The sequence below is a fragment of the Schistocerca serialis genome, chromosome 10 (assembly GCF_023864345.2).
Source record: "Schistocerca serialis cubense isolate TAMUIC-IGC-003099 chromosome 10, iqSchSeri2.2, whole genome shotgun sequence".
NCBI lineage: Eukaryota > Metazoa > Arthropoda > Insecta > Orthoptera > Acrididae > Schistocerca > Schistocerca serialis.
Window position 1 is genome coordinate 133,280,563 of NC_064647.1, and position 25,352 is coordinate 133,305,914.

The following is a 25,352-nucleotide window of genomic DNA, read 5'->3' on the forward strand; positions in this document are numbered from 1 at the left end:
CATACAAATAGTAATGACGTATTGTGAGACCCATGCACACTGTTGAAATTACAACTCAAATGTTGCATGCTACTATGAAGTTGCAAACTTTTAAAAAGATTGTGACTGGAAAAGAAATGTTTTGAAGGACTGTACACCTTGAATGGAAACTGTCCCCTGAAAGCTGACAGGTCGTCTTCAAATGTAATGTAAGGCCCTACGATGTAAGACGAAATGCATTTCAAACACACCCACAAAGGTTGAGCTTTTGTTCCAGAAACTGCTTTTCTTTCTTCTCTTGTTTGTTTGTCGCAGAACCGGAGGTGCATCAGAATGCCATGCGATCTTCAAAAGCTCACTGTGGTTTGAAATAAGGGTAAACCATACTCATCTGATCGAAATTGGCTCGAAGGATTCCCCATGTGCCTTGTGTAAACCAGCTGTTATTAGTAGCACATAGAATGCTTATAGTTCTGTAGAGTCAAGTTCAATCCAGCATTCAAGATATGTGTGTAGAATTTCTGTCTTCAGCATGGTTGTTATTATTATGCATTACTATTACACTCTGCATGTGATTGGTGATAAAATGGCCTAGACAATCTGTCCTTGTCTGTATTTGTGGTCTAAGGTGACATGGAATTATTCAGTTTCATGTATTGTACTCCCGGAAGCCTTTTTGCACACATGAGGTGGTACTATGTCGTCAGTTATCTGTCCACCTATATCATAATCACCACCACCACCACCACCACCACCACCACCACCACCACCACCACCACCACCACCACCACCACATTCATTTACATCCGCCTCATCTCCGACCTGTGTATCATCCTGCCACGTCTGCATAAGCATTACTCTCATTCCTCTTTCCAAAAACTGATTCCCTGCTAAAACCTGCACGAGCTGGTAGCCCCTTTCAAAGCCTTTATCATGATCTATGATGATTCAAATATAGTATCATATTTTTCTGATCCCACTGAAAAGAAGATCAAATTATTGTACTACGAACTTTGATAGAACCATAAATATTTGGAATTTATGGTTTTGTGGATTCCATACTGCATTCATATTTCTTCGACGATGAAATTTCAATCAGTAACTCAAGTTTGCCTAATGGGTATGAATAGAAGTCAGTGCAACTGTATTTACCAAAGTTTAAACAGGTCAGTAAAATACACTTAATGCTCCTCACTGTAAATCTATTCCTCTCATCTGTCCGCTGTCACAATAGTAAGCTGAAAACTCTTTCAACATTTGCGTTGTGGGAAGGGAGTGAAAAGAAGTACTGCGCTATATTAAGCCACTCTCTGCACTGTTCATTACACTGAAAAGATCTGAAAAACCTACACCATTTTTCATATGCCATCAACTGATTCCATTGTTCACTGTCTGTTTCCACTTTTGTTTTACAAATGACTGTATATGAACTATTTCATCAAATAAGAGGCTGTCATTTACTAGAATGCCCTTTTCATTTAGCCACATTAAAGTATTTTCAACTACTGACCATTCTGGTGGTTCTGTGAGCATCATCCATGAGAATACAGAAAACTCAGCCATTCCCTGTAACCATGAGGATAAATAGTCTACTGAAGCATCATAAAACGTTGATACTGCTATGTCAAATTTCTTAACAGACTGGTCATCACAATTATCCAGCAGTTTTTTTACACTTAGTGGTACAAAATGTTGATGTTTCCTTGAATTTAGACTTGTCAAAGCTTTATTTAAGACTGCTAAATACTTCACATATGGAATTATTCTGTTTCTCAGTGCTCAGAATGGATTGTTGGAAAATACTCATTTGTGAATATACAAAAAGTAAATAACATTTATTTAAAGGATCACTGAAAAAACTCTTTAAGATTGCAGGGCACTTTGAGTTAGACTGTGACAAAAAGTAAGATATCAAAGGTTCATACATTTTCAAGATCCTTTCTATGGCTGGCAACAATGAAAGCCACCTTGTTTTGGAAAAGGAAAGTAAATTTTTGTAAGTGACACCAACAAATTCACAGAATTCAGTGAGTTCTGCAACACGAATAGAAAAATTATGAAAATGGTTGACAGTTAGTATTGTCTGCACCAAATTCAACACACTTTGAGATGATACTGAATGACTGTATAACATGAGAAAGATAATTGGAAATTGTTTCGGAATTTTCGTTCTGCGATTCATCAAGATCAAGCAATTTCGTCTGCATTCCACCCTCACTTACAGAAAAATACTGAACTATCACAGGAAAAATTTTCTTATGCCCATGGATGCTAGCATCAGTAGATATTGAAAAGTATTTTGCACTGTTTACGGCAGCTATTACCGGTTTCTGGGAATGCAGAGCTATAACATTGTTGATAATTGCTTCACACTTTTTTCTTCCACACGAAACATTTTCTGGAAATATTAGAATTAGAAATTTTTTTTTGTTTAGTTGAACACTGCAGTCATTAGAACGATAGCTTTGGTGGTGTTTAACAACATGGAATGGCAGGGTTCCTTCTGCTGCAGCCACGTTTTTCTGTTCCTGTCTATTTGAAGTTACAAAATATCTCGTCATTTTTTGCGAGGAACCTGCCAATCGAAGATTCTTCCTGTGTTTCTCTGATTCAATATGATGATTGAGATCTGCAGCACCACCATGAGACACGGATACAGCACAGTTACATACGTCACATTTTGCTGAACAGTCATTGTCTGTAGCAGTAAAGCAAGGAAATTTCCTCTGAAGCTCTTCCGAAAACTTTGATTTTCGTTTCGGCATCACCACGACGTGCTAGCACTTCACGAAACTGATACTGAGAGCCGACAACAATGGCAAGCAAAAGCAAAGAAAATAAGAGTACGCAACAATTATAGTGCTTAAGCTGTCCATTATCAGGGGGTACCAACGTATGGAATGTCAGTTTCAATTAATAGTTTATAAAATCGACACTGAGAAAATATTTTAGCCACTTTGTAAATGTCTGAAAATAATCCTTGAAAATCGGGACAAATTTTTTTTTTTAAAGTCGGGACAAATTTTTGAGTCTCAAAAAACGGGACAATCCCGATTAATCGAGACATACGGTCACCCTAGTTGTACTGAGCAAGCAGTGAAGGAAACAAAAGAAAAATTCGGAGTAGGTATTAAAATCCATGGAGAAGAAATAAAAACGTTCAGGTTCGCCGATGACATTGTAATTCTGTCAGAGACAGCAAAGGACTTGGAAGAGCAGTTGAACGGAATGGACAGTGTGTTGAAAGGAGGATATAAGATGAACATCAACAAAAGCAAAACGAGGATAATGGAATGTAGTCGAATTAAGTCGGGTGATGCTGAGGGAATTAGATTGGGAAATGAGACACTTACAGTAGTAAAGGAGTTTTTCTATTTGGGGAGCAAAATAACTGATGAGGGTCGAAGTAGAGAGGATATAAAATGTAGACTGGCAATGGCAAGGAAAGCGTTTCTAAAGAAGAGAAATTTGTTAACATCGAGTACAGATTTAACTCTGAAAGTATTTGTATGGAGTGTAGCCATGTATGGAAGTGAAACATGGACGATAAATAGTTTGGACAAGAAGAGAATAGAAGCTTCCGAAATGTGGTGCTACAGAAGAATGCTGAAGATTAGATGGGTAGATCACATAACTAATGAGGAGGTATTGAATAGAATTGGGGAGAAGAGGAGTTTGTGGCACAACTTGACAAGAAGAAGGGGACGGTTGGTAGGACATGTTCTGAGGCATCGAGGGATCACCAATTTAGCATTGGAGGGCAGCGTGGAGGGTAAAAATCGTAGAGGGAGACCAAGACATGAATACACTAAGCAGATTCAGAAGGATGTAGGTTGCAGTGAGTACTGGGAGATGAAGCTTGCACAGGATAGAGTAGTATGGAGAGCTGCATCAAACCAGTCTCAGGACTGAAGACGACGACGACAACAACACAATAAAAAAACGTCCAGAAGAATCCTATTTGGAGGATGACAAAGCTATGTCCAACCTACAACTGTTTGTTTGTAATTACAAGAGCCTTGTGGTGTTTTTAGAGACCCCAAACATCAAGTAAGTGTTAAGAAACAAGGTTGGACCAGTTGTTGCAACATTTAAGTTAGACACACTGATCAAGATTTGGGAAGAACTCGCCTATCGACTGTGTGTGTGCTGTGGGACAAATGGTGTTCACATGGAAGACTTAAGAAAAGCTGTCAGTTGCTCTTTCATTCGGTGTAGCATTTAAAATAAAGTTGAATGTAAGTTGGCACAGTTGATAGGCCTTGAAAAACTGAACACAGATCAATCGAGAAAACAGGAAGTAGTTGTGTGCAACTATGAAAAAAAGAAGCAAAATATACAAACTGAGTAGTCCATGCGCAAGTTAGGCAACATCAAGGACAGTGCGAGCTCAGGAGCACCGTGGTCCCGTGGTTAGCGTGAGCAGCTACGGAACGAGAGGTGCTTGGTTCAAGTCTTTCCTCGCGTGAGAAGTTTAATTTTTTATATAATCAACTTCGCTCTCCAAAATTCTATGACATGTTCAGATTTGCTTGGACATATGCAGGATCTGACGGTCTACACACGGAAAAATTTGAAAACGTTAAAAACATATGTTTTGACAGAGCACTGGGGAAACTGTGCGACTGTGAAACTGTTGCATTCATTTGTTGCAGTTTATGTGACAAACTCTTATGTTTTCATAAGTTTTTTGGGAGTGATTATCACATCCACAAAAAACCTAAATCGGGCAAGGTAGAAGAATCTTTTTATCCATTCGCCAAGTGTACAAGTTAGGTGGGTCGACAACATATTCCTGTCATGTGACGCACATGCCGTCACCAGTGTCGTATAGAATATATCAGACGTGTTGTCCTGTGGAGGAATCGGATGATCTATGACCTTGCAATCAAATGTTTTCGGTTCCCATTGGAGAGGCACGTCCTTTCGTCTACTAATCGCACGGTTTTGCGGTGCGGTCGCAAAACACAGACACTAGACTTATTACAGTGAACAGAGACGTCAATGAACGAACGGACAGATAACTTTGCGAAAATAAACTGTTCACTCGAGGGAAGGTTTGAACCAAGGACCTCTCATTCCGCAGTTCTCACGCTAACCACGAGACCACGGTGCTCTTGAGCTCGCACTGTCGATGATGTTGCCTATGTTGCGCATGGACTACTCAGTTTGTATATTTTGCTTATTTTTTTATAGTTCCACACAACTTCTTCCTGTTTTCTCGATCGATCTGTGTTCAGTTTTTCAAGGCCTATCCACTGTGCCAACTTATAACTGAATCTGAGGGGGGTGCGATGGGGAGGTTCCCTCGTAAGCCTTAAAAAACCAGACACTGTATTCATTTTGAAGTACCCAGTATGACAGCAAACGCTGAGGAATACATAGCACAGTGTTGGTTTCCGTGTTAAACGTACAGTGAACAGAGACCCGAAAATGTACTCTAGGCGACGGCCCGGCAAATTTTAATAACTGTGGCTACTGATAAGGAAGTCGGCACAAGGTGTAAGGGTTACGGTTTTTTGTGTAAAAGCGCCGAGTTGACGCGTCACGGCTTCCCCACTGTGTAGGCGGAAGCGTGGCGTCGGAGGAGGGGTGAGGAGGTGGTGGAGGTCCCAGTAATGAGGTGCGGGGGTCAAGGGTCGCCCTGGGCTGGCGGCGGAGGCAGGCACAAGCGAGGCGGTCCAGTCTGCGGCGCACAGCACGGGCGTGCACAGCCAGAAGCAAGGCCAGTCACCAGAGCAGAAAGAACGGAGCTGGTCACACACATTTAGGGCAATTGTTGTGATCGATCTGAAGTGTAAAACTATTATCCTGCATCAGTCACAACCTTTTCATTTCATCGACGCGTTTCGGCGGTTAAATCATCAGTGCACTAGTCATCGCTGGCAAGAATCGGCGATTTCTTGCAGCAGCGAGGCTATGTTGAGTCTTGCACGTGGAAGAAGAATAGTTACTGCACTGCAGTCCAGTGCAGAATATCTTATATTCACTTTATGGCGGTACGACAGTTGGTTTGTGACGAAGTTACATTTTTGGTACGACGGTTGAAAATTGCTCAATAAGAGGATTTTAGAATTTGATCCAGGTCACTTCTGTTATCTGATCAGTCTACTTTGCTTCGTGATACTGAGTTAGTAGATCCGCAATTTATAGTGCGGAAAAAATTATAGGGACAACTCTTAGAAAGCCCGTTGTTGTCTCCCATTAGCACACGTAAGTTTGAAATTTGGCGCAAGGGTGCCCATAACCTAAGTCTGTAATGGTACGAGGGCGTAGCGCCCTGTGACTTCACCCTCCGGCCTAGCGGCGCTTCGAAGGACAAGGTGTGGACACATCCGAAAATAAGGTCAGAGATCGGAATTTCATCTGAAGTGTAGTGTGGGTTAATGGTGTCACATTGGCATCAAATTTCACCGCAACTGTGCCCGAAGCCACACGATGGGAAGGTTGTCACATCCCCTCTTGTCCCCATTTCACCCCTTCTTTCGACGCCCCTGCGATGAGCGTCGTAACTGCGACACACGGCATTGCAATCACTCTGTTTTCTTATGGGTGGGCGAGGAAACATTTCAGACACACCACCACTCAGAACTGAGACGAAAAGACCTCAGGGGATGGCATAAAGAGCGTCAATGGAACCACGCATTCCCTTGCCGAAAACGATAATTTGCAATGAGGTAAGCTACAGGGCGACGTTCTTGAAAAATTTGGCCACTTCTGATGTCACTTGAGCGTTTCAACCCTACTCTAAGGACATCTCGCCCCCTTTGGACTGTAATGTCACAGCAATTTTTCTGTGCCAGAGGGTGGAACCATTCGAAATCTGATCGTGATCCTAAGCAGTAAAGTGTTCGTATGCGTTTTCATCTCTCCTTTTTTCGCGCACTCTTATGATGTGAGGACGGGAGGATTAGACATTGACACGTTTGTGAATCAAATGTCAAAGTGCCCCTCTGAGGCTACGCAGTTTGCCACCCGGGTACCTCTGAGCGCTTTAAAAATCTACCTGTCTGAAAATTTGACACCAGTTCAGCCACGCCGCTGCTCTACCACCTGACGGCTAGGCAACCCGTTCGACACCCGTAAGTAGAGTTTGCCTATCTTCAGGCGCTAGAGCAGCCGCGGGACTGAATTTGTGTCAACGTTTCTGTCTCTTACGTTTTCAACATGATCAACAAAGGTGCGAGGTCGGCACCGAGGGTGTTGCCCAACTTGGTGGCCTTAGAGGGTTCAAATGGCTCTGAGCACTATGGGACTTAACTTCTGAGGTCATCAGTCCCCTAGACTTAGAACCACTTAAACCTAACTAACCTAAGGACATCACACACATCCATGCCCGAGGCAGGATTCGAACGTGCGACCGTAGCGGTCGCGCGGTTCCTGACTGTAGCGCCTAGAACCTCTCGGCCACTCCGGCCGGCGGTCTTAGAGGGACATATTTTATTGACAGACGCGTAAGTGCCGAAACCTCCCGTGATAATGCCACGAGAGGGCGCGAAAAAAGAATGGATAAAGAAAGCACGAAAACACTTCTTCGGAGCACGATAAAATTTCGTCGAATGGTTTTGAACGGTCCCTGTACGACACAGCAAAAATTGCTGTCACAGTACACTTCAAAGGTGGGGCGTGATCACTGGGGTTGTAGCCACGCGTTGTCCTTAGAGGAGGACTGAAATGCACGGGTGATAGTGGCCAAATTTGTGAAGAAACGTCGTACTGTAAGTCATCGCATTGCGAAATATCGTTTTCGGTCTCGAAATGTGCGGCAATGAACGCGCCAAGGGACTCAGTGGCTTTACTGAGGCCGTTTATGTCACCCCTGCCTCCTCCTCAGAGGCCTTTTCGTGTCGATTACAAGCACTCCCATTACGAAAACCGCTTGATTTCAATGCTGGGGGCCGTGGTCTGACCTCCAATGCAGATGCGTCAAAGGAAAGACTGAAATGAGGGTAAAGGGGACTTTCACAGCGTTCGCATCGCGTGACACATCCAGGGTGGCGTCGGGCAGCATTGTGGTGAAATTTGGTATCAGTGTGATATCATTACCTTAAATCCCACATGAACTGGTCGACTTTCTTCGCACGTATCATCGCTTTGCTGTTTGAAGTGTCGCCAAACCCGACGGTGACGTAGGGCTTCAACTTTTGCACCATTACAGAGGAAGGTTGTGGACACCTTTTAGCCAAATTTCAAAATTATGCGTTGAAATGGGTGTCAATAATGGGGTTTCGAAAAAGTGATCCTTTAGTTTTGTTGCGCCGTTTATTTGTTCTTTTGTTCCAGGAAAAGCAAGGGATCGTACAAACATACCGCCGTTTGAGTCTCGTACAGATTCCCGTATGGAGGACATGGTGATAGACGTCCCTGGAGTTGTGAAGCAGCTGAATGGGTTGAAAATAAATAAATCGCCAGGTCCTGATGGGATTCCAATTCGGTTTTACAGAGAGTACTCTACTGCATTGGCTCCTTACTTAGCTTGCATTTATCGCGAATCTCTTGCCCAGTCCGGAGTGACTGGAAAAAAGCGCAGGTGACGCCTGTATATAAGAAGGGTAGAAGGATGGATCCTCAAAATTACAGACCAATATCCTTAACATCGGTTTGTTGCAGGATTCTCGAACATATTCTCAGTTCGAATATAATGAATTTCCTTGAGACAGAGAAGTTGCTGTCCATGTATCAGCACGGCTTTAGAAAGCATCGCTCCTGCGAAACGCAACTCGCCTTTTTTTCATATGATATCTTGCGAACCATGGATGAAGGGTATCAGACGGATGCCATATTCCTTGACTTCCAGAAAGCGTTTGACTAGGTGCCCATTGCAGACTCCTAACTAAGGTACGAGCATATGGGATTGGTTCCCAAATTGTGAGTTGCTCAAAGACTTCTTAAGTAATAGAACCCAGTATGTTGTCCTCGATGGTGAGTGTTCATCGGAGGTGAGGGTATCATCTGGAGTGCCCCAGGGAAGTGTGGTAGGTGCGCTGTTGTTTTCTATCTACATAAATGATCTTTTAGATAGGGTGGATAGCAATGTGCGGCTGTTTGCTGATGATGCTGTGGTGTACGGGAAGGTGTCGCCGTTGAGTGACTGTAGAAGGATACAAGATGACTTGGACAGGATTCGTGATTGGTGTAAAGAATGGCAGCTAACTCTAAATATAGATGAATGTAAATTAATGCAGATGAATAGGAAAAAGAATCCCGTAATGTTTGAATACTCTATTAGTAGTGTAGCGCTTGACACAGTCACGCCAATTAAATATTTGGGCGTAACATTGCAGAGCGATATGAACTGGGACAAGCATGTAATGGCAGTTGTGGGGAAGGCGGATAGTCGTCTTAGGTTCATTGGTAGAATTTTGGGAAGATGTGGTTCATCTGTAAAGGAGACCACTTATAAGCGTTTGGGATCCCTATCAGGTCGGATTGAGGGAGGACATAGAAGCAATTCAGAGGCGGGCTGCTAGATTTGTTACTGGTAGATTTGATCATCATGGGAGTGTTACGGAAATGCTTCAGGAACTCGGGTGGGAATCTCTAGAGAAAAGGAGGCGTTCTTTTCGTGAATCGCTACTGAGGAAATTTATAGAACCAGCATTTGAGGCTGACTGCAGTACAGTTTTATTGCCACCAACTTATATTTCGCGGAAAGACCACGAAGATAAGAGAGATTAGGGCTCGTACAGAGACATATAGGCAGTCATTTTTCCCTCGTTCTGTTTGGGAGTGAAACAGGGAGAGAAGATGCTAGTTGTGTTATGAGGTACCCTCCGCCACGCACCGTATGGTGAATTGCGGAGTATGTATGTAGATGAAGAAGAAGAAAAAGGTGGTGGTGGTGGTGGTGGTGGTGGTGGTGCTGGTTGTTCGTGGAGCGCTCAACATCGTGGTCGTCAGCGCCCTTACAATTCCCTATTCTTTGCATTTCCAAGCTCACCACATCCCCAAAATGATGATGAGGTGAGGACAACACGAACACCCAGTCCCCGGGTGGAAAAATCCGCGACCTGGCCGGGAATCTAACCCGGGACCTCGTGATCCAGAGGCGGCAACGCTAGCGACTAGGCGATGAGCAGCGGACGAAAGACGACGACGACGAGAAAAGGAAAGAGGGATAACATGCTGGTCCGGAGGGGGCAGCTGGTATGGGGAGGCGAGAACTGGAAAGCTAGTAGAGAAAGGAAAAACTTGCATAGGTGAATGAGCTGGGGGAAAATGTCTGTTGTTGTGGTCTTCCGTCCTGAGACTGGTTTGATGCAGCTCTCCATGCTATTCTGTCCTGAGCAAGCTGCTTCATCTCCCAGTACCTACTGCAGCCTACATCCCTCTGAATCTGCTTAGTGTATTCATCTCTTGGTCTCCCTCTACGATTTTTACCCACCACGCTGCCCTCCAATGCCAAATTTGTGATCCCTTGATGCCTCAGAACATGTCCTACCAACCGATCCATTCTTCTAGTCAAGTTGTGCCACAAACTTCCCCCCAACCCTATTCAATACCTTCTCGTTAGTTACATGATCTACCCATCTAATCTTCAGCATTCTTCTGTAGCACCACATTTCAAAGGCTTCTATTCTCTTCTTGTACAAACTATTTATCGTCCATGTTTCACTTCCATGTATGGCTACACTCCATACGAATACTTTCAGAAAAGACTTCCTGACACAAATCTTTACTCGATGTTAACTAATTTCTCTTCAGAAACGCTTTCCTTGCCACTGCCAGTCTACATTTTATATCCTCTCTACTTCGACCATCATCAGTTATTTTGCTCCCCAAATATCAAAACTCCTTTACTACCTTAAGTGTCTCATTTCCTAATCTAATTGCCTCAGCATAACCCAATTTAATTCGACTACATTCCATTATCCTCGTTTTCCTTTTGTTGATGTTCATCTTATATCCTCCTTTCAAGACACTGCCCATTCCGTTCAACTGCTCTTCCAAGTCCTTTGCTGTCTCTGACAGAATTACAATGTCATCGGCGAACCTCAAAGTTTTTATTTCTTCTCCGTGGATTTTGATACCTACTCCGAAATTTTCTTTTGTTTCCTTTACTGCTTGCTCAATATATAGACTGAATAACATTGGGGAGAGGCTACAACCCTGTATCACTTCCTTCCCAACCACTGCTTCCCTTTCATGCCCTTCGACTCTTATGGGAGGAGAGTTTCCTCATGGCTCACTCCTTCTATTCTGTCGAGGAGCTCCTGGAAGAGCTAAAAAATTAAGCAAATTCCAGTGTTAACATTCTTGATTTTCTTTATTTAAACTAACGACTTGTCGCCTGAATATGTTTCTTATATTTCATTTTATCTGTTTCTACAATCGTGTTATAATTTCATGTATTGACTCGTTCCATGACCATGGAGACTTCTAAATGTGGTCCCACGGAACAATAAATAAATAAATAAAAAAAAAATATGCTGATGATCGTGATCATGACGACGATCGTGATCATGACGACGATCGTGACGATGTAATTGTCGACATGGCCAGTTATGCTGATTGCACATCTTTAAGGCATCAGATCAAAATACCTCATTCGGAAGTAGTTTTCCTGCCTGCCTGCTCCTCACTGTAGACAGTTTCAAAAAACTCACTTTAGTACACACTCTTTCGACTGAACATTCACGAACACTCACCTGTGCTGTTGCTGCTGCTGGATCGCCTGCTGCTTGTTGTTGGCGTTGTTGTTGAGGATGCTGCTGGAGTTGTTGTTGTTGGCGCTGTTGTTGATGTTGTTGTTGTTGGTGTGGTTGTTGTTGGTGGTGGAGGTGTGCTGCTGGTTGAGGAGGCGCTTGCGGTGCAGGCGGCCCTGCAGCTCCGAGATGCGGCGGTCCACCGACGCCGCCTCCGACTGCCGCTGGCTCAGCGCCTCGCGCTGCTGCGAGATGCACAGCCGCTGCTGCTCGTTCAGCTTGTTCCGGTACTGCACAGCGGAACACGCACTCAGTGGGCAGCAGAGCAGGGGTCTAAAGTGGGTGTATTAGGGGCGTCACGGCCACCTGACAGCCGTGTATGAATGGATTATGGGGTTTCAAGGGACCAAACTACACTCCTGGAAATGGAAAAAAGAACACATTGACACCGGTGTGTCAGACCCACCATACTTGCTCCGGACACTGCGAGAGGGCTGTACAAGCAATGATCACACGCACGGCACAGCGGACACACCAGGAACCGCGGTGTTTGCCGTCGAATGGCGCTAGCTGCGCAGCATTTGTGCACCGCCGCCGTCAGTGTCAGCCAGTTTGCCGTGGCATACGGAGCTCCATCGCAGTCTTTAACACTGGTAGCATGCCGCGACAGCGTGGACGTGAACCGTATGTGCAGTTGACGGACTTTGAGCGAGGGCGTATAGTGGGCATGCGGGAGGCCGGGTGGACGTACCGCCGAATTGCTCAACACGTGGGGCGTGAGGTCTCCACAGTACATCGATGTTGTCGCCAGTGGTCGGCGGAAGGTGCACGTCCCCGTCGACCTGGGACCGGACCGCAGCGACGCACGGATGCACGCCAAGACCGTAGGATCCTACGCAGTGCCGTAGGGGACCGCACCGCCACTTCCCAGCAAATTAGGGACACTGTTGCTCCTGGGGTATCGGCGAGGACCATTCGCAACCGTCTCCATGAAGCTGGGCTACGGTCCCGCATACCGTTAGGCCGTCTTCCGCTCACGCCCCAACATCGTGCAGCCCGCCTCCAGTGGTGTCGCGACAGGCGTGAATGGAGGGACGAATGGAGACGTGTCGTCTTCAGCGATGAGAGTCGCTTCTGCCTTGGTGCCAATGATGGTCGTATGCGTGTTTGGCGCCGTGCAGGTGAGCGCCACAATCAGGACTGCATACGAACGAGGCACACAGGGCCAACACCCGGCATCATGGTGTGGGGAGCGATCTCCTACACTGGCCGTACACCACTGGTGATCGTCGAGGGGACACTGAATAGTGCACGGTACATCCAAACCGTCATCGAACCCATCGTTCTACCATTCCTAGACCGGCAAGGGAACTTGCTGTTCCAACAGGACAATGCACGTCCGCATGTATCCCGTGCCACCCAACGTGCTCTAGAAGCTGTAAGTCAACTACCCTGGCCAGCAAGATCTCCGGATCTGTCCCCCCTTGAGCATGTTTGGGACTGGATGAAGCGACGTCTCACGCGGTCTGCACGTCCAGCACGAACGCTGGTCCAACTGAGGCGCCAGGTGGAAATGGCATGGCAAGCCGTTCCACAGGACTACATCCAGCATCTCTACGATCGTCTCCATGGGAGAATAGCAGCCTGCATTGCTGCGAAAGGTGGATATACACTGTACTAGTGCCGACATTGTGTATGCTCTGTTGCCTGTGTCTATGTGCCTGTGGTTCTGTCAGTGTGATCATGTGATGTATCTGACCCCAGGAATGTGTCAATAAAGTTTCCCCTTCCTGGGACAATGAATTCACGGCGTTCTTATTTCACTTTCCAGGAGTGTATAACGATCATACTGGGTACAAAGTGTGTGAGGAGAGTAATGAGACTGACAGCACTGCGAACGATCTGGTAAAGCTGTTTTACTCTACTTGTGATCACTCCTTCCAAATGCTCAGAGTTTCACCTCCGCACGGTCGTCACGTGAGTTTTGAGCGCGCCATCACTGAAGCTGTGCTTTTGTTTACGAAAATGGTTCAGAAGAATTTAGAGCAACATTATGCAATCAAGTTTTGCGTTGAACTTGGGGAATCCGCATGTGTGACCTGTGAAAACTTGGAACAGGTGCACGGGAAACATTCCTTATCGAGAGCACAAGCTTTTCGATGGCACACAGCATTTTTGAAAAGCCGGGAACACGTTGAAAACGAACCTCGGCTCGGGGAGACCTTCAGCTTCAAAAAACGACGAAAACGTAGAGCGTGTGCGCGTCTCTTGTGGGATCAGGTCGATGTTTAACCATAAGGATGATGGATGACTTGTTACGCACTTTCGACGTACATCTAATTTTGACCGAAGTGTTGCACACGCGAAAAGTTTGAGCCAAAATGGCGCCAAGAAACGTCACAACTAAGCAGAGGGACAATCGAAGAAACGTGTGCGTCGACCTCTTTGTGAGTAATGCCAATGACGACGAATGGTTCAGCAGTGTGATCACAGGTGACGAATCTTGGATTTTTGAGCACGGTCCTGAGACCAAGAGGCAAAGTGAGGAGTGGTACATTGAGGCAGCTCCTCGACCGACAAAAAGCTCGAATGAGCAAATCAAAGATCAAAACAATGCTGATTTACATTTTTGGCTGCAGGGGAACCGTGGATATAGAACTTGTTCCTCCAGAAAAAATGTCAACCAACTGGTTTACGAAGATGTCCTTGAAAGGCTCAGGAGGAAAAGAGTGAATCGAGTGAGACCAGAAATTGGAGACAAGCGAATGCTGCACCATGACAACGACCATGCCACCCAGTTACTTCCTTCACGGATTTATTTTTCCGTAGCCCCCTTTTCACCTAATCTGAGTCCTTGTAACTTTTTCCTTTTGCCAAAATTGAAAAATGTTTTAGAGGGACGTCATTTTGGGGCTCTGGAGAACATTCAAAAAATGTGATCGACACGTTGAAAGTACTACCACTAGAAGCCTTTCAGCGTTGTTACCAAGACTGGGAACAACGACTCCGCCTGTGTATAGCTGCCGAAGGGAACTAATACGAAGAGGACAACATCATTGAGAAAAAAATAAAAATTTTGGTGGATAAAAATCTCTTTACTTTTCTCGCGCACCTCGTACATTGGAAACGTGCGCAAAAAATCATTCGGTTTTAAACCACAAGGGAGAGGGTGAAGGCTAAAAGAAAACTGTCATACGACACCCGGAAAAGCTGTTAACATTAATTTGCTGTCGAGACAGGGGACAAAAGATTACAGGAAAGGGTAGAAGCATCCACTGTACGACGTTGACAATTCGGCTATGTGATAGGAGTGTCGTAAACATTTTAAAAATCAAATTAAGGTTCAGAGTACAATTGCAACCGAGTACGTTTGTTAGGGGTCAAACCAGCCCTCCGTTATGGAGCAACTTGGTTCGACGCCAGTAAGTCATTCCAGTGGATGCAAGGCAGTGAGTCGGCCATTCGTTAGGCTCGCTGTCTAACGGCAATGGAGGATAATTTCAATAGAACGTGGGTCACCCCCAGTAGGAACCCCACAGCTACAACAGGGTGGGACAGCTTGTTCAGGACGTAGACAAAAATATGGAAGCACCGGAAACAGATTACCACGCCTAATACGGCACAGGAAAAACTTTGGCATTCAAAACAGCTTATAGTCGTCCCAGAATGGAGGAATACGAGTCTCGTATCCTTTTCAAGGGAATCGTGTCCTATTCTTCCTGCAAAATAGTGGTAACGATGATGGGGGTGGGTAGCGATCACGTAACCACCTCTCTAAAGCAGACCACAAACGCTCAGTAATATTGAGGTCTGATGACTGGTGGACAGAGGAGACATGACAGTTCATTTTTGTGCTCACAGAACCAGTCTTGGACGAGGAGTAGATTTGTGTCTAACGATCCGTCGACAATGAGGCCATCAGAAACGGAGCACAGGCTCGGATTAGGGGAAGAATGGGAAGGAAATCGGCCGTGAAAATTATCCCGGCGTTTGCCTGAAGTGATTTAGGGAAATCACGGAAAAGCTGAATGAGGATGGCTGGGCGCGGATCTGAACCGTCGTCCTCCCGAGTGCGCGGTCTTGGACGACTCTAGCTTGGAACTCGGGGCCGAGCTCGAGTCTCGGTCCGGCACACAGTTTTAATCTGCCAGGAAGTTTCATATCAGCACAGACTCCGCTGCAGAGTGAAAATCTCATTCTGGAAACATCCTCCCAGGCTGTGGCTAAGCCATGTCTCCGCAATATCTTTTGTTCCAGGAGTGCTAGTTCTGCATGGTTCACAGGAAAGCTTCTGTCAAGTTGGAAGGTAGGAGACGAAGTACTGGAGGAATTGCAGCTGTCGGGACGGGTCGTGCTTTGGTAGCTCAGATGGCAGAGCAGTTGTCCGCGACTTCGATTCTCGGTTCGACACAAAGTTTAAATCTGCCAGGAAGTTTGATATCAGCGCACACTCCGCTGCAGAGTGAAAATCTCATTCTGGGACTACCTTTGTAAACGTGGGCGGTGTAGCATTGGCGCACAGCGTCACCAGTGGGGAACCAGCAGTATACCATGGTATGGACCTGATCTGCCAAAATGATCACGTAATCCTTGGCAGCAGTGCGACACGAGAGTAACCACGGCGCTCTTTGAATGCCACTATATGGCTGCCCATATAATCACACTGCAGCCCCGGCATGTTTCCTCTTGAGATGTAAACTCGGCCACAAGTTGGAAACAGTGCGCAACAAGAGTCACCCCACCAGACGACTTTCTTCTATTGCTCCACAGTTTAGGTTTTTATGCCTTCCGCGCCACGTTTTCCTGTTACATGCATTTCCATAATTGATGTTTCGAATTCCAGACTGCCCTCAAATTCCCTACCTGTGGATCTCCCTTCGCGTTATCTTGGTGCTGATAGGGTCTGCGAGTGCGACATTCAGTTCTGCAGACTGCAACGAGCTTATGTCACGATCACTCAACACAAACTTTCGTCCGCGTTATGGCTTGGCGGATGATGTTTTTTTTTCATTTTTTTTTGTATTCACTGTAATTCTCCGATGCGGTGCCTCTTGAAACGGCAAATACTTCGGCTCCCGTGGCTACGGAAGCACCCACCGTGCGAGCAGCAACAGTTTTTCCACGTTCTAATTCGGTCAGCTACTTCATAATAAACTCCTACTACAAAGAGCACTGTTCTAACCACGGCTGACACTTGCAAAAGTACTGAGGGCAGTGCACAGATCCCGTTCGTGGTCAAATACCACGCCGCCACCTGCAGGCTTCGCTAGCAACCGTATTTATGACCATCGAAACAATTCAGAGGAGGGGCTGCTAGATTTGTAGGTTCGAACAAAACGAAAGTGTTACGGAGATGCTTCGGGAACTCAAGTGGGAATCCCAGGAGGGAAGGCAGTGTTCCTTTCGGGAAACGCTATTGAGCTGCCAACATACATTGCGCGTAAGGACCACGTGGATAAGATATGAGAAATTAGGCCTCATACGGAGGTGTACAGACTGTCATTTTTTCCTGGTTCTATTTGTGAGTGAACAGGAGGGGAAATGACAAGTAATGGTACAGAGTACCCTCCTCCACGTACCTACCGTTGGCTTGCGGAGTATTTACGCAGATGAAAATGTTATGACGTACGTATGCAGACTGAGGACACAACGAAAATTAGTATCAAGGTTGGGATTCGAACTGGCGTCTTTTGCTCACTAGGCAGATGTGCCAGCCACTACACTACACCACGCCTCTCTGCTCAATCCAGATTCCTATTCACGCCTTGGTCCATATGATTCCCGCAAAGCTAACAGCATAAGTAGCAATTTGGATGGGGGAGGGAGACGTGCTAGGGCAATCCTTGCAGTTGTCCAAAGTCACTGTGCCAGGGTGGGGTACTGGTTAGGACACCTGCTTAGTCAGAAGGGGAAGTGAGTTCTATTCCCGGCCCTGGTACAAATTTTCATTCGTCGGTTCAGTCTGCGTATACACATCATTGATGTTTGAGACTTGGAAAGGTCTCGGGACCCATATAGTTTCATTATGTTATTGTCCGACCCCTGTATCTGTGAGTCAGACTGGTGCGATCAATACGGAAGTGCCACTCCGACAGGATAAGGGCGACCGTCCAGGGAAACGTTTTTACAAAATATTTTGAGAACAGAATACATTCTTAAAATTTAACTGGTCTTTAACACTAGAAGGACCGTACAGGTCAATCTGACCACTGAGTGTTGTTTAATACTTAATAAACACAGTACGTTTTAATTTAAGGGGCTTGTGTTTCATGACTTAACATACTTTGGCTGTCTACAATTTCTGTAGAATACAAACATTTGTTACAAAAGCTGAACTAATTATAAAAGTTTTTACCTTAAGGGCAGCAGCTGATCATTTTGACCACTGCAATATTTTTTAGGTTTCATGCCCCTAAAAAGTGCAATAATGGATTTTTACAGCCGCTTAGCTCATTTTATTTCAGTGTTGTGATCTCGCTCCATCTTTTCCTTTACGGTTTTAGTGGTGCAGTGGACGTACTTTAGTTGCTGTGCTCTGTTAACGTGGTGCTGTGCTGTGTGGAAGTTTAGTGCCCCTTATTATTACGGTGCATCAGTGTTTTCATTCAGGTGAGCTTCTAAAATTCCATAAAATTTGGAACTAATATTCTGGACCACACGAGACATCTGGTCGTCTGCACACTGTCAAGCATGGCTGCCACAGATGGCCTTTGTACGCATCTTTCAACATGCTAGACCCTGCCGGAAACAGCGCACGGATAATTTACAGAGAGACTACTGGAGAAAATGTTATCTGGCGAATGTTTCTTTCCAGATTACCAGAAGAACTCTTCTGTCTGTATGTATAATAAAGGAAAAGCCCTGTTCATACAATCACTGCGACCACTGAAATACGCAAGGTATCAGTGCGGAAAACTTACCAAACAAGAGAACGCAGAAACTCAAACAAAACAAAGTATGCAAGTGCGGTGCAAGAAATTCATATGTCGTCCGTGTGTGGGAAGTGTTTAGTACGCTTGTGCAAAGTGTTTTGATAAGCATGGTGACTGACTGGATGGTTGGTTGGTTGGTTGGTTGGGGGTATAAAGGGACCAAACTACAGGGTTTTCCTGGCGCAAGGAAGGCTCAAGGTAGAAAAACACCCCACCTAAAAAGAAAACGAATGGAAGGAACAAAAAACGGGGAAAACATACACCACAAGGAAAAGAAGGTATTAAAACCATAGAGCATATAGTCTACGATGGCTGATCACAATAATACAAGAGGACGAGCCAACCACTCTGCAACACATTAAAATATCTACCCCAAAAAGACAAGGTGAACACATGTAGGGCAAAGACGACCACCAAGACAAACAAATGCCAAGAAAGTGCGACAGAGTAAAATGGAGGGAGGGTGGCTACCTCAGAGAGAAGGCTAAATACCCACCCTTGGATGGTACGATAAAAAAAACCCTCACGAGTAAAATGCAAAACTAAATCTGCTGTTGAGGCACTGTCGCCCAACACCGAAGGTAGGGTGCTGGGGTTAAAAGTCCGCCGCAGAGCAGCGGAAAGTGGGCAGTCCAGCAGCATGTGGACGGCAGTCATATGTGGGTCCTCGCGACAGAGGAGGTAGCCAAGCGTTAGCCACGTATAGCCAATGCAGAGCCGGCAGAGAACCACATTGTGCCTGCGAGAGGACAGCGTGGAGGTCTTCCACACATTCGTAGTCTCCGTAAGGGCATGCAGTTTGTTGTGCGTACTGAGATCATGCCGCTCCGTCCTCCAAAGCTGAGAAACCTCGCGGTGTAATGATGATCGCAGGTCAGTTACAGGGATACCGATCTCCAGAAGTGGTTTCCGTGTAGCCTGTTTGGCCACCCTGTTGGCAAGCTCATTTCCTAGGATTCCGACGTGGTCTAGGGTCCACACAAACCCCACAGAACGGCTGGACCGTTCCAGGGCATAAATGGACTCCTGGATGGTCGCTACCAGAGGGTGGCGAGGGTAGCACTGGTCGATAGCTTGTAGGCTGCTCAAGAAGTCAATACAGAGATGAAACGACTCGCCAAGGGCATGAGCGGATGCGCGCAAGAGCACGAGAAATGGCAACCAGCTCTGCAGTGAAAATACTGCAGCCGTCTGGCAAGGAATGCCTATTCAATATGTCCTCCATGAAAATACGTGAAGCCAACGTGACCGTCAGCCATCGAGCCATCCGTGTAAACCACTTCATATTCCTGGTGCATGTCAAGAATCGAGAGGAAGTGACAGCAGAGAGCTGCGGAGTTAACTGAGTCCTTAGAAAGCGAAGCAAAGCATCGGTCTAGGTGTACACCATGGAGATGTACGTGAATGGACCTCGAGTATACGTGGTAAAGGCAAAGACTCCACCTCAGACAGAAAAGATCGGACGCTAATCACAATCGTAAGACCTGACCTGGGCCTCCAATGCAGGAGATGAACCGCCGTGGATGGGAAAAGGAGACTGTAATTCGGATGCTCAGGAGAACTACGAATGTGTGCAACGTAACTGGCGAGCAGTTGTGCACGCCTAACCTTCAATGGAGGAACTCCGGCCTCCACCAGGACGCCAGTCAACGGACTCGTCCTAATAGCTCCTGGCGCCAGTCTAACGCCACAATGGGGCACTGGGTCGAGTAAACGCAAAGCTGAGGGAGCCGCTGAACCAAAAACCAGACTCCCATAGTCAAGGCGGGATTGAACAAGGGCTCTGTAGAGCTGCAGCAGCGTAGAGCGATCTGCAACCCCAGTTAGTGTTGCTCAGGCAGCGGAGGGCACTGAGATGCTGTCAGCACTTCCGCTTCAGCTGACTAAGATGAGGAAGCCATGTCAGTCGGGCGTCTAAACCTAAGAATCGATACGTCTCCATTATAGTGAGTGGATCGTCATTACGGTAAAGTTCCGGCTCCAGATGAACGGTACAATGCTGAAACAAGTGTATGACACACGATTTCGCGACTGGAAACTGGAAGCCGTGGGCTTAGAGCCCATGACTGCACGTTGTGGATGGCTCCCTGTAGGCGCCGCTCGGCAACACCAGTACCAGGAAGAGCAGTCGAAATGCAGAACTCGTCTGCATACAGAGAAGGTGAGACCGACGGCACGACAGCTGCTACTGGACCGTTAATGGCCACTAAAAATAGAGATACACTCAGTACAGAGCCCCGTGAGACCCCATTCTCCTGGATATTGGGAGAACTAAAGGAGGCACCAACTTGGACATCCTAAGTACGAAGCGATAGGAAATTTTGGATAAAAATCGGGAGCAGGCCTGGGAGATCCCACTCATATAATGTGGCAAGGACAAGATGTCGCCAGGTCGTGTCATAAGCTTTTTCCATACATCAAAAAAGACGGCAACGAGGTGTTGGTGTCTGGAAAAGGCTGTTTGGATGGCAGACTCGAGGAAAACTAGATTATCAATGGTAGAGCGACCCTGGCGGAAACCGCCCTGGGATGGAGCTAGTAGGCCACGTAACTCCAGGACCCAACACAGCCGCAGACTTACCATATATTCTAACAGCTTACAAAGAAAGTTGGTGAGGCTGATAGGCCGATAGCTATCCACCTGACACATTATTATAGTTGCTACAGCTCTTGTACTATCCCCCACAGCTGTGAAGGGCAGGGGTCCACATTGCCAGGAACCACGTTTCCTCGAGGGCAATGCAGACAGCAGGTGCAAAGCTTAACAGTTACTATAGCTCAGCCAGGTGGTGGAAAAACCGCCACAATTCCACTGGAGGGTGACGTTATCATGAGGCCGGGAAGGTATGAAACACTCAATGAGGAAGTCTACACCTCACCTCAGGGTCACCTGCTGCCACCGAATGAGTATTTGTATCCATTCCTATTGGGGGTGAGGCATCAGTGAGATCCAGGTCGTCGCAGGATGCTGAGATCTCCACCTCATCTGCAGGTGCGGAGTTGGTAGGGAGTGGTGGTGTTGGGGCCACCAAAGGGTCCTTTTTCTTACCAGACTTCTTTGTTTGCTTTCCCTCTCGCTTCTCTTTAGGGGCTTGCTGGGAGGACTTCTCTGAAGTAGCTTCAGGCACAGAGGAAGACCGTAAAGCTCTTCATCCAGCAGCTTTTGGCTCCTTGAGCCAACGTGAGTGTCCGCCCGCTGTGGCACTAGTGGAGACTTGGGAGAGAGGGTCCCAAGGGACCCCTTCCACATGAGAGGAGCCAGAGGAGACTGTTGCTTCTATGGGAGGGGACCAATATCCCCTGCATTTGTGAGGCCTTGTTCCCAAAGTAGGTACTTTGGGAGTAACGGAGATTTTCCTCCTACCACCAAGGGGCCAAATGTATTCTGGAGGCCCAGAGGACCCACTGATCGTGGCACAGAGTGTGGTACGACTGGTACTTGTAATGGCGATGGAAATGTACCTGCAGCGTATGTGGACGTCAAGCGAATGGGGTGTAATCGTTCAAATTTACGTTTAGCCTCTTGGTAACTCAACCGGTCCAGGGTCTTGTACTCCATGATTTTTCCGCTGCTTTTGGAGTGCTGTGCAGTCTGGTGAGCAGGGGGAGTGCTGCTCTCCTCAGTTTATACAAGTGGGAGGAGGCACACAGCGAGCATCTGGATGCAGTGGACGTCTGCAGTCTCGACATGTGGCGTTGGAACTGCAGCGGCAAGACATGTGCCCATTTTTCCTGCACATAAAGCACCGCATATGGGGAGGGACGTATGGTTTAACGTCACAGCAGTAAACTATCGCCTTTTCACGCAATGAATCACCCTCGAAGGCCAAGATGAAGGCACCAGTAGCAACCCTGTTGCCTTTGGGTCCCCTGTAAACGTCCTGGATGAAATGAACACTCTGCCGTTCTAGACTGGCGCGGAGGTCATCAGACTGCTAGAGGAGGTCGCGAAGGAAAACAATCCCCTGGACCATGTTGAGTCTTTTATGGGGAGTGATGGAAACAGGAATATCACCCAGCTGGTCACAAGCGCGTAATACACGGGATTAGGCTGGGAATGCTATCGAGACTGCACCGCTTCTCATCTTGGACAGCGCTGTCACTTCCCCAAACTTATCCTCAAGATGTTCAACAAAAAACTGACGATTCATAGGTAGAAAGGAGTTCCCGTCCATTCTGCTACAGACTAAATACCGAGACGAATATGGCTCTCTTCTTTCTGTAGCCCTGCGTTCCTCCAATGGTGTAGCGAGGGAGGGAAACGATTTAGGGTCATATCTGTCGGCATTGTACGCGATCTAGCTCTTCTTAGAGACTGCTGGCACCGTATGGTAACCAGCAGGAGATGACTTAGTCCGCTTCATTGCGTGTCATCCGCCCTAACGCCACCCACTCCGATCAGGGGCTCTTCCCACGGGCGCCACCCAGCCACAACAAAGGCCACCTGGCATGACGGCCGTTGCCAGGATTCCTGATGCCCCAGGAAGACAGGCTTGGCATACGTGGGGAGTTAACAGCTCAGGCATCAGCGGTGCGATCCCTGTGTTGGCAGGGGGCTACCACCAAATGGGTACATGACGGCCCCACCAGAACGGAATGGCTACAATGCTGGATATTGGACGCAGAGAAATCCAATACTGTCATGGGGGCGAAAGAGGACAGGAGACAACGGAAGACGACATACCCTGGAAAGTGTCCTCGCCCAAATAGCTGAATTACACGTGGAGATGCAAAGCCAAGAACAGAAGTTCAGGAGTTCGAATCTACGGACACTATGGATAACTCATGCACCACGTAAGGTGTCCTTCCCCATATGGCGCGCACTTCTGTAGAATTTGGAAATCGGCAGGTCAAACCATAAAATGAGACCTGAACTTACAGGGCTGAAAAGTGTGAGGATCCTTTTAGTTGCCTTTTACGACAGGCAGGCATACTTCGGGCCTATTCTTATTCCCGAACCCGCAGGAGGAGGCTCAGATTGCAAACACGTCGTAGAGAAAGCCAATGTTATTTTCTCGTAATTGCCACAGCAGTTTATGAAAATTTTTCTTTGCATTTCCTAATCAATATATGTTTATGGCCTGATTGGATCTATAACTGAGAACAAGTCACAGAAACAAAAAACGGTATTCCATAATTACGTGTGTATTTGTAAGTTAAGTGATATAGTTTCTGTGTTCTTTACTCCGATTCTTTTTTCTTTAGTTAATTATAGTTGATATAGAAAAAAATTAAGCATTACATTCATAGAGTGAGCGAAATATACTAGCGACATATAAAGACATTGGACTGAATTTATTTAAATTGAACTGAAAAAAAGAAATGTAAATCTCGACGGTCAAAGTGACCGGTAGCTGTCCTTCCAGGTAGTTCGCTTACGCGGTCATCTTAGTGTTACGCAGTTTGAGTTGTTTCAGCTATCACTTCCTAATGGCTAAGTATGTCGTACGATCGACATTGCGGGTGCCTTTGATAATCTCTGGTGACGCGCAATGTTCAAGAGGCTGCTCAGACAACTGGAGGTATCCGAAACACAACAGTTTACTAGACTACTGTAAGAACAGAGTGGTCTAATGGCAAATGGAAGGCCGAAAAGTAATCAAACGAATTACAAAAAGCTGCCCCGAAGGGTCGATCTGTGGCTCCATCTTCTGTGACATTATTGAACCCCTCCTGCAACAACTGGAGGTGACAATAGCGACAGAGAGAGTTGTCGCTTACGCAGACGACCTTTTGGTCGTAGTGCCTGCTACCAATAGGTCCCAGCTAGAAAAAATATCAAATGGAACACTCGAAACAGCAACACAATGGTGTCACAACAACAAACTCAAGATAGCCGATAACAAGGCAACATACTTTACTGAAAGGGTCTCTCCAGAGAAACCCTCGCGTTAAAAAACGAGCAGTCACCACACGCTGTCTTGGATTACACATCGACGGAAAGCGAAATTTCCATGAACACATGCGCATTGTCACGAACAAAACTGCACAAACTGGCAAGACTAATTTCAGAACAACTTAAACTCTCCTTGTCAGTTAAACGGAGACACTACTGTGCTCTCTTCTAATCGGTACTTAACTTCACCGCCAGCATATGGGCTCTAAAGTTCAGCCTATCAACAAAACGGGATCCTCGTCAGACGAGGACAAAGGAGCGGCTAAACACTGTCAGTAGCTTTTGGCACCACCTCAGTGGAATCACACTATGTGATGCTCGGAATCTATCCAATAATTATGATAAGATGTAAAGCGGCTATGTAGTGGGGAGGCACGACCAAATTCGAAACATCAGTGGAGTACCAACTGTCATTAAACAGTTAAAAAATTGGAGGACTGATACTTGGCAAGATGAGTGGCAAACAACTTATAAGAAATGATACTTAAATCAAGAACCCACGCTGTCGACAGGCGTTGATATACATCAACGGGGAAAGTTGAAAATGTGTGCCCCGACCGGGACTCGAACCCGGGATCTCCCGCTTACATGACAGACGCTCTATCCATATGAGCCACCGAAGGCACAGAGGATAGCGCGACTGCACAGATTTATCCCTTTCACGCTCTCCGTGAGAACCACACTCCTAACTTAATGTCTACACACTACGTTCGTAGTGCCCCTACCCAATGCACGCATTACCCGCGGCAGACAACCTTATCGAGCCCCGTAAGTTCGGGCAATACGTGTGCATCCGCACAGAAGGTCAGTGGCCGGTTAGCCTTAACTATATGAAGACGGTATCTGTTCTTTCGGACATGTCCGAAGGGAGAGACAAATTCAAACATATCGATGCCAGCC

General features: G+C 46.4%; 1 protein-coding gene across 1 annotated transcript in view; it reads right to left on the reverse strand.

The window, feature by feature from the left end:
- The window catches only part of LOC126424610 (apoptosis-stimulating of p53 protein 2), a 160,357-nt gene that overhangs the window by 89,315 nt on the left and 45,690 nt on the right, over positions 1 to 25,352 (reverse strand). The window contains exon 5 of the mRNA XM_050087349.1: positions 11,628 to 11,914. Within this exon, the coding sequence (XP_049943306.1) occupies positions 11,628 to 11,914 (287 nt within the window). The remainder of the gene's footprint in view (positions 1 to 11,627; positions 11,915 to 25,352) is intronic.